The sequence below is a fragment of the Perissodus microlepis genome, chromosome 11 (assembly GCF_051167445.1).
Source record: "Perissodus microlepis isolate ML-2025 ecotype Zambia chromosome 11, ASM5116744v1, whole genome shotgun sequence".
NCBI lineage: Eukaryota > Metazoa > Chordata > Actinopteri > Cichliformes > Cichlidae > Perissodus > Perissodus microlepis.
The window spans coordinates 24996214-25006104 of record NC_140471.1 but is presented as its reverse complement, the minus strand read 5'-3'; the positions used below and the strand labels follow the sequence as shown (position 1 = coordinate 25006104).

At 35.1% G+C, this 9891-nt stretch overlaps 1 protein-coding gene across 1 annotated transcript in view; it reads right to left on the bottom strand.

The window, feature by feature from the left end:
- Positions 1-1199: 1199 nt before the first annotated feature.
- LOC146377974 (cell adhesion molecule CEACAM5-like) overlaps positions 1200-9891 on the bottom strand; it is a 28245-nt gene continuing 19553 nt past the window's right edge. Inside the window, exons 5-11 of the mRNA XM_084942636.1 lie at positions 9452-9724; positions 9059-9316; positions 8551-8656; positions 7674-7720; positions 7538-7563; positions 6875-7087; positions 1200-1316 (exon numbers count right to left, since the gene is read on the bottom strand). Coding sequence (XP_084798762.1) covers positions 1200-1316; positions 6875-7087; positions 7538-7563; positions 7674-7720; positions 8551-8656; positions 9059-9316; positions 9452-9724 — 1040 coding nt within the window. The remainder of the gene's footprint in view (positions 1317-6874; positions 7088-7537; positions 7564-7673; positions 7721-8550; positions 8657-9058; positions 9317-9451; positions 9725-9891) is intronic.

Sequence of the window (9891 nt, the reverse complement as noted above, 5' to 3'; positions counted from 1 at the left end):
TGAAAATGATGAAAACTTTAACAGATAAAAAGTTAAAAAAGATAAAAGTTTCATGAGGTGTACAGAAGATGAATTTTCAAAGGTCAGACTGACCCCTAACCTGACACTCCCTATCATAAGTGAATATTTACAAGCCTACTGCAGGCCACAGTTTTCCCCTGAAAACCTGGAACAGGTCTCCCTCCTGTGGTGAAAATGTGTTTGTACAAACACTCTCAAAGAAAATTGAAATTGAAATTTTACTAATTAACTGAACTCACATGATAAACTAATTTCTCTATTGCAATTCATCACATTCAATTATTTCAAGTGAACTATTATTTTTATATACACACACACACACACACACACACACACACACACATATATATATATATATATATATATATATATATATATATATATATATATATATATATATATATATATATATATATATAACCCTCAAGGCCTGGGAGCTTGAGGGTACAGCTCAGTATCTTTGCTGTTCCTAGGACTGCACTCTTCTCGACAGAGATCTCAGATGTTGTTCCTGGGATCTACTGGGGCCACTCGCCTAATTTGGGGGTCACTGCACCAAGTGCTCTGATTACCACTCTGTTACCTTCACCCTCCACATCTTTTTAAGCTCTTCATTGAGCCCTTGGTACTTCTCCAGCTTTTCGTCTTCCTTCTTCCTGATGTTATGATCGTCATTCGGTATCGCTACATCTATCAGTATGGCCGTCTTCCTCGGCTTGTCCACCACTAATATGTCTTACTATGACATAGTAGTGGTCTTGAGGCTGGTTCTGCTGGAGTTTTTGATTCCCACTGTCACCAAGTGATTGCTCAAAGGAGTCGTGTGATTCTGGAAGTTATCTATGTATTGTTATAGGATCTTTACCTTATAATATAAAGTGCCTCGAGGCAGCTGTTATTGTGTATTGGTGAGCTATAAATAAAACTGAATTGAAATGACAACAACATCGATGCAGGCAAAGAAATAAAGTTTTAAACTTTAGAATCCACAAGTATTTATTTTTAAATAAACAGAGTATCCTCTGTTCCTTCAATATTATCACTACTTATTATAACATTGCAATGCTAAGCAGTACCATGAATTTGTCACCAGATCCAGATATATATCTATACTGTCTTAGACTTTGTTCCATAAACACAGTATGTTGATAATAATAAAAAGCTTAACAAGTTAATATTTATTGGTTGTTGGAGGAGGAAGCCTCAGAATTTGCAGCAAATTCTGCAGATACAGGGGTGCAGCAGCCACAGCAAAAGCGACACTTGCTGCCACGGTTCTCTGTGTTATAAAGCGTCTGTAGGAAAAACAAGAGACATGAGCACAGTGTTCATCTGTACCATTATCACTCACTCTGTTTATTTTCACCTCATGCGGAGGAAGCACCAGAAGACTTCACTGACAAAACACATTCACTCATTATTATATTGGTCAAAAGTTTGTGGCCAAGGTCATTCAGTTAATGTTACCTTCCATGTTCCACTGATACTTCCTCATGTGCTGCTGCTGGATTGTGCATGCTCATTAACTCCTTCAGTTCTTGTTCCTGTTAGTAAATTATTTACAGTAGAAACCATATTTAGTTAAACAAACGTTTGTGGCATATAAGCTAATTTACTTGGACAAAGTTAAGTTGAGCACAATGGCCACCACAAATGCAGCACTGAATGTCCTCCTCTTGGGAGGGTTTGAGGGGTGCTGACTTGGATTCTGATACTGTAACCTCTGTGATATAAACTGAGAAGTTCATTTAACATACAAAATGAAAACAACAGGCTATTTTGTTAAAGCTTGTTTTATTATAGCCTTACCATTTTGGCTCTACTGAGACACTATCAGCACCTAATGACACTGATTTGACTTAAATTGTAAAACTAAACCATTACGTCTAATATGATTTTTAACTGGCCACAAACTTGTTACTTTACTTGATCATGCAAAAATATATGAAGTATAAAATTGCAGGAAAAATAAGTAAATAAATACCTGTGGTTTTTAAATAATTAATAGAAACAGGGAAGTATCTATATTCTTTCTTTTGGCCGGGTTATTAATTAACAGATAAAATTTATAGCGCATTCCGTCTTCTTGCGTGCAGCATTATTATTTGTGTTGCATTTTAATCCTCCTGTCAGCTTATTTGTTATTAATGTTTATTTATTATTTATTTGTTTAATATGAGCTGAATGTGCTAAATATTTCCACAATGATAGCAGCACATTAATGTGTTTATCAGTTATTAATGTTCTCATATAAAGTTTTTAACATCTTAATCTTTTAGTAAAACAGTGCACATTACAGTCACACCCACATTTCCCAAATGTTTTTATTTTTTTAACCTAACGTCCTTGATGATGAAATAGAACAAATGTGCATGTTTCATAGAGTTAGTTACAGTTAGTTTTGAGGTGATGCTGTGCTCATTGTTATTCTATGAATGTATGGATTTGCCAATATTATTAAAAGGATAGTATGAACCAGCAAAAAGTGCACAATTGCTATTCACATTCCTCAAAACACCAGATGGCACTGTCTCACATGAGTCTTTTTTATTACTTTTGGTTCCCTCTAGTTCTAAATAAGGTCTTCATAAAATGTATGACCAGAAAATGACCTGAATTTCTGGCTATAAAGAGTTATCAGTAAGCCCGGCACTGGTGATGATACGGTAATGAAGCAACTCAACATTGTATATCCTCTTTTTGCAAATCTTGCTCAATTTTTTCTTCTCTCAACCTCACTGTGTGTGTCTGTATGTGTGAGGTATTATTTCCCTCCATAACTGTAAATTTTATGTCTATAATTACAAAAAAGATAAACTACAAACTAGGAAACTCATCTAATTAAAATACTAAATGTAGCACTTATTTCTGTTTTTGTTTTTTTTTTATTATTATTAATATTATTTTGGATGTTTTATTATTTTACAAGTTCTCTGTTACTAGTAGGGAAGTCTTCCCAGCTGTCAGACACTAAGATAAGTTGTTAAATATCATATGTGTTCAAATAGGTAGCACTTTTCAGAAAACACAAAGGGCTCAACGTAAAATACTCAGTAATCTGTCAGTTTGTGGTATAATTCCACTTTCAAATTTAAGTAAATGCACATGTGTACATGTGTAATATGTAACCGACATCATGTCTTCATTAACAGGTACTTTTACTGCACTGTTATTTGATTTTGTTGCTGTGATGACATTAGTTGGCAAGGCAACGTATTTTATGCACAATGACCTTTGAATTTATTGCTGCAGGTAAAACAAAGTCTCATTCCTGGAACTAAAATTTAATTTTGTATAATTACGCTACAACTACTTCCTCCTTCAGTTGCACTTTAATATTTTCTCCGTCTTTTGTTTTATAACTTTTAACTAAGTACACAAACATCAGAGAAACTTTAAACAGTATAGTCACACTTTTAACTTGCTCTTCATTTGCAGCCTTCTTTGGGTCTTGCGAACAAGAAGATATTTATGTTCCTGTTCTGAACTTCTTTGACATAACCAACCATCCATCAACTACCGTGTCATTTCATCTCTGGAAAAACAAAAACAAACAAAGAGACACATGTGACTTATGCATGCATTTTAAGAAAGAAGCAAAAGGGTCACTAAAGCAGAACATGCCCTGTAAACTTCAGTAATTGAAAAAGTATTTTATTCATTTGAAGAAGCAAATATATTATTACAGATACATAAAAAAAATAACCTGCAGCTATCATCATTGCACTGCTTAGTGAACAGGTGCAAACTGGTCACACATGTATTACACTTTAATTTCGGCATGTGGCAGAAAAAAAAAGACATCAGCTTTCAATGGATGTAAAACACTTATAGGGAAAATGCAAATGTAGCTTGATCTTCAGTAATGGGTAACTAATGATAACTAACTGAGATAACCTCTAGACAAACACCCAAGATAGGAGTGGGTTTTTTCTCATGGTTTAATGTGCTCTAAGCTAAAGTTATTATTTCACACAGAGAACCAACAATGAGCAAAGTACAGATTGCACACACAGAATTAATAAATTGTAACTTAAGTGAACTGAATAGAAAAGGTGAATAACAAGTGTTGTTGGTCCACAGTGTTATGGATTCAAATATTGGGGATGAGCACAAGAGGAAAAACCACAATAACAACACTGGTCCGGCCGGGTTGAGTCAAACGAGGATTTTAATGATCACACGCGTGGGAGATGGACACCGTACGCAGACAGCATCAGATCTCAAAATGGTGGAGCATTGATCAAACTCTTATAGCCTCTCGTGGCCCCCACCTAATCATAAAAGCCTAAACATTCACATTCTTTCTCTCACACAGTGCCTAAGCTACAACCTTGGCTCCCTGTTTATCTGCTCCTGCTGAGATGGGGCAGAAAACTCCAGTATGTTCTGTTCTCTTCTAATCAGACAAATAAGGCGATGACTTTCTGCAAACAGTATTTCTCATAACTCAGCAGTATAATGCATCATAAAACAATAACATTCATTCACAATAAATCAGCAGTCTAATGTAATGCAACTCAGCTTAACAAATGCAATAGTTATCACCGTCTTCTAATTCAGGAGAATAATGCAAATAATAATTCACCATCTTTAATTAAGGGTCTAACATGGCATAAAATAATATTATAATCTGACAACAGTTAAACAATGAATGAGTTTAAGGCCAGAGTTTAGACAAACTACTCTTATTTGTTAACTGAAGCCTTGCTCTTTAAATACACCAATATCCTTGTTACACAGTGTGCACGAAGAAAAGGACAAATGTCATCTCCATCATGCATTTGTTGCTTAAGTGATTTCAAACACAATCCTTAGCAACACACTAAGATCCAGTGCCTACTTGCAAATGAATTAGTTTAGTATATAAAGCACACTATTAAGAAAAAAAAAATTATACATTTCCACAGCAGCTACAGCACAAAGTAAAAGATGTTTTTTATATGATTTCTTCATTTCATTCACAATTCAATTCAAAAATCATATAGTTGTTGACTGTTGTTTTCAATTCACTCAACATTAAAAAACAAGAAAGAACTTTAAATCTCTAGTAAAACTCTCTTATTATATTTTACTCTCAAGTGGGATATTCTGCTAAAAAGACACTTTAAAATGTGTCAGTGCAATTCTACTGCATCTAATGTCTTTACTGTCACATTAGACACTACAGTATCATTAAGCGCTTTTTATGTTTCCACTATTGAGATATATATTGGCAGAGGAAGCAATTAGCGAGGAAGAACTAGTGGACAGTTTTGTGTAGAAAATAATTTTCTGGGTTTTTCAGAATTAAATGGCAGGAACACTTCAGACAAAAATGGAAATACACAGACAGAAAAGAATGGAAAACAGGAACAACAGGAACAGAAAAAAAATCCCTACAATTTCCACATAGCACATTATACATTACATTTTCATTTTTTAAAAACTAGGAAACATCTTAATACGCAGCTTTTAAAATAATACATTTCTTCTGTACTAAAAAAAAAAAACCTCAGCTAAGCAGCAAAAAGAGCAAGGGAAGGCACATTTCCAAACAGATGCAATACACCAATACACTATTTCTTTTATTTTTGTACTTTATTTGCACTTGACACTTTTAACTCAGGTGGGAAATAGTGAAGGAATAATTGTATGAGAGCAGACTGGCTACCCATTAACGATAGTATGAGATATACATTGCAGTTTGAATGACCTGCTTCTAGATTTTATTTATTCATTCAGTTTTTTGTTTTTGTTTGTTTTTTTGGAAGACCAGTGTAGTATAATAAGCTGTGTTTTTTATCAAAGAGATGATGGATTTAAATTTTGCATTATAGCTGATGATGATTGTCTGTTTTTGTGCATTTAGGCAGAGTTATCTATTATATCTGTTATTGTTTATATACAAGAGAAACATGGCAACAAGTTTGAAGATGATACAAGTCATCTAGGCACTTTGAAGGGATTTAAATGATAAAGTATCTCATTGTTATCACACATATCAATAACTATACTCAACACACAGGTTCACTTGTGCCAGGAAAACATCTACAGTCCCCTGATAAAGATAATATTGTGTTTAAAATGTGCCTATATTTTGTACCAAAGTCATAACATTTATAATAAATGATATGGGAGTATGTTGAAGCACGTATTATTATTTATCAGAGTAACTAAACAAAGACATAGAAGCATTCTGAAATGTGATCCAGGCTGTTGTCTAGTGTGCAATGGATGGTTTCCCTAAACCTGCTCAACAGTACCGGAAAAAGTTTGAAAGTCTGGAATCATTCAAACTCTTTTTCAATTATTTTAAAACAGAAATATTTTTGGTTATTGCCACTCCTGACCTTTCATTTGCAGGGATGAGAAAGTGGATTTTACTTCAATCTATGTAAGTAATCTTAAGTCTAACTAAGGTAATGACACATTAATGAATTGTCAAACTGATCATCAAGTAGCATCCAGGAGAGCTGCTGGAACTACTACTTCACTACTACTTTTAGCCAGAAATAAGAATCTTGTATGAAATCACATGATAACATATTACAACAAACCTGTGACAGATAAATATCTGAATCAAATAAAAAGAATATCACTGCTCCGATAACTGCACTTTGCACTGTACAAAGAAAATGCTGAACATTAGGACGGGAAAGCTATAATATGGTGTTTACAATGGAAACATTGTTCCCATGGCAATAAATTTCAGAGCTGGCTGATTATTGACTACTTTTAAAGTGCTTTGACTCAGGAGTTCAAGTCCAAGCTAGCCCACAATAAATGGAGTGAGAGAAACGTGCACGTTTGATTGCTTCTAGCCTGCTTGGTTATGAATCTATCAGATCCAGTACACTCAGCGTACACGAACCTGAGCATAGGTTTCTGAAGCATTAGGATCAGGCTGAGGGGCGGGCCTCCTCACTCGGTGCACATGAGCGTCATATGTAGGAAGGGAGGATGCTGTAGGAGCCCTGTTGTTTGCCTGAACCTGGGCATGATTTGAGGATTCATTCTGTAACCCCATCTGAACTCTTTCGTCATTTCTCTTTTGGAAAAAACGGACATCTGCATAGTTTAACTCCTACAGAAAAAACAGAGTAGAATACTGTGAAATACAGGGGATCTTATCTTTTTTTATATATACTTTAGGTTCAAACTTTTATTCAGTTACATCAAAATAAATTAAATGTATTCATTAAACATATACAGTATTTTGGTTAATATTACCAAAACCTGACATATCTATCAATCCATTACATGAAATTTAAGTTAGAGTTTGACAAGGTTCAAAGTCTGAATTTGAGCACTATGGTAAACAAGTGTTAGCTGAGATAGAAAGATGGGGGAGGAAGGCTCTGTGTTTCAGCCCACACTGTCCTTTTCACAAACCATGTAGCCACTAATACATATCAACAGGTATAAAAGTATCTTGCATTTATAAAAGTCAAAGATCATGGATCTATGATCATTTTATAGTCAAACTTATCACGTTGCATACTTTGGTGAATGTAAAAGAACTAAAAAATTTTACCTGACTCGAGGAAGCTGCATTGCCTCCTTAAAAAAAAAAAAAAAAGAAAGGAAAAAAAAATATTTGTAATTGAATTTAGGGAGTAAATATTAACAGGTACATGTGCACACACACACACACACACACACACACAAACCTGTTGTAGTGGAAGTGTCTCTATTTGTAGATTTCTTCAGAGGTCCTCTGTTAAGAGGGATGATGAGTCATTAGTTTGCATTTAATGTCCACATAAAAACAATAATGTAATACAAGGTTATGTTCCCCTGGAAAACAACAACAAAGACTTGTTAACTAACCACTAGTGTCATGGCTAGAAATTGTCATGGTCCTGGGTCGAGTGACCCAGTGTTTGAGTTTCATGTATCTTTTGTATTCATTTGTGCCCTAGTTTAGCTCATCTAGTTTATTTTGAGATTGCTGTTTAGTCCTTTGTTCCTTAGCTGTTTATGTCATCTCCCCCTGTACTAAGTCTCCCTGGTTCATGCGTCATGTCTGCGTGGTTATGTTTAGTTCATGTCATGTCTGGTCTCCATATTTCCTGTTTTACTTTGAAAGTCTGCATTTAATGTCAGTATACGTAGTTTCACTTCTCCTGTCCTGTCTTTAGGTTCATGTGTGTCAGCTGTGCTCCCATGTGTGGCCACTTCCCCTGATCATCCCTTATGTGTGTTTCAGGCAGTCTGTGTCGCGTCGTCTGTGTTCCCACCCTCCATGTTTTCACAGCCAGTCTTTGTATTCGTAGTCATGGTTTTCTGTGTCTTCATAGTTTATCATAGTATCAGTTTCCCAGTTTAGTTATAGTTTAGTTTTGTCACTGCGCTTCTGCCTTGTTTGAACTCCTTGTCATTCAGCCACAATAAAGGCTCGCTTTTCGTTCGAACTCAGTTTCGTGTCCTCGCCTGTGTCTGCACCTGAGTCCTCCACACACACTCTCCACACGGTCTGCCACTGTGGACCGTGACAGTAATACACAGATAGCACACATTCACAAATGAGAAAAATATCCAACATACTTTTTCTTATAAAAGTAGTATCCACCACCAGCAGCTGCAGCCACGAGGACAAAACATGCGATTACTATTCCAGCGATGGCACCAGCAGATAATCCTGATGATGGTTCTGGGACTGTATAAATACGAAAAAATATTTCCATATCAATTGTTTTGAATAGAGTTTCTCCATCATCTCATAGTCATGTAAAAACGTCCTCCTTTGCTTGATTTGTCATTGGACAGGTTTCAGTGTCAATTTATTGGACAATTTATTACACAGAAGAGGTGCAGAAATCATTGAATGGAGAATATTTTGTAACGTTTAAATGTTATGGCAAAACTATCAAGGCACCATGTGGCTTTGGCAAACATCTTTCTATCTTTAAATGGAGTCCTGTATTTAAAACACAATTGTCTCATGAGCTTGAAATTAATCTTCAATTTATAAGTATAAAAGATCTTTAAGGAAAAACCTCCAGAAGTCTATCAACTGACTACAAAATCCAAGAGAATCAACACATGCAGGTACCTGTTACAGTCAATTCATGCACCACTGATGATGAGTTTCTCTCAGTTATATTATTCCATGCTTGACAGGTGTAGTTGCCACTATCAGAAAGTTCAACCTCTTCTTTAATGTACTCAGCAGAATTATTGAGGATTTCTACACCATTACGCAACCAGCTAAATCTGGCAGTTGGAGTGGATTCAGCAGAGCAGGTCAGTTTTAAGGTGCTTTTGATATTTATCTCATTTGGACCTTTGAACTGAACTTTTTCTGGTCCATCTGAAAAACAGGTATTTGTAAAATAAATGATAAAAATATCAAATAGGTATTGAATGGCTTCTAAGAAAACATATCAGTACTGTCATTTGTTCTTCAATATTTTGTAACTGTATGCCTGAACAGCATATTACTTACAATTAACAATCATGATGTATTTAGCTCCTTCACTGTTGACAGGGTTGCTGATATTACAAAAATATTCTCCATTGTCTTTCCTATTCACAGAGTTAAAGGTCAACACTCTGTTATTGTCAGAAAGGATCATGTTGTCAGTCGGGGTCAGTTCAGAGTTATTCTTCATCCAGTTCCTTGTAAAGACTGAGCCAATAGCTTCACAGGTTAAGCTGACAGAGATCCCCTCAACTGGCAGGTTTGGTGATGGTTTGACAGAAGGGTCTGATATTTTCTCTGTTTGCCAAAAGATAAATGATTGAAAAGAAAAAATAATATTTATATAAAAAAAATATACAAGTGACTAAGGGCCAAAATCATAAACTAAGTTTAGTGATGGTGAGATTAAAAAAAAGGAGCTGAAAAAAATAAAATAATTCAATTCAATTCAATTTTAGTTATAT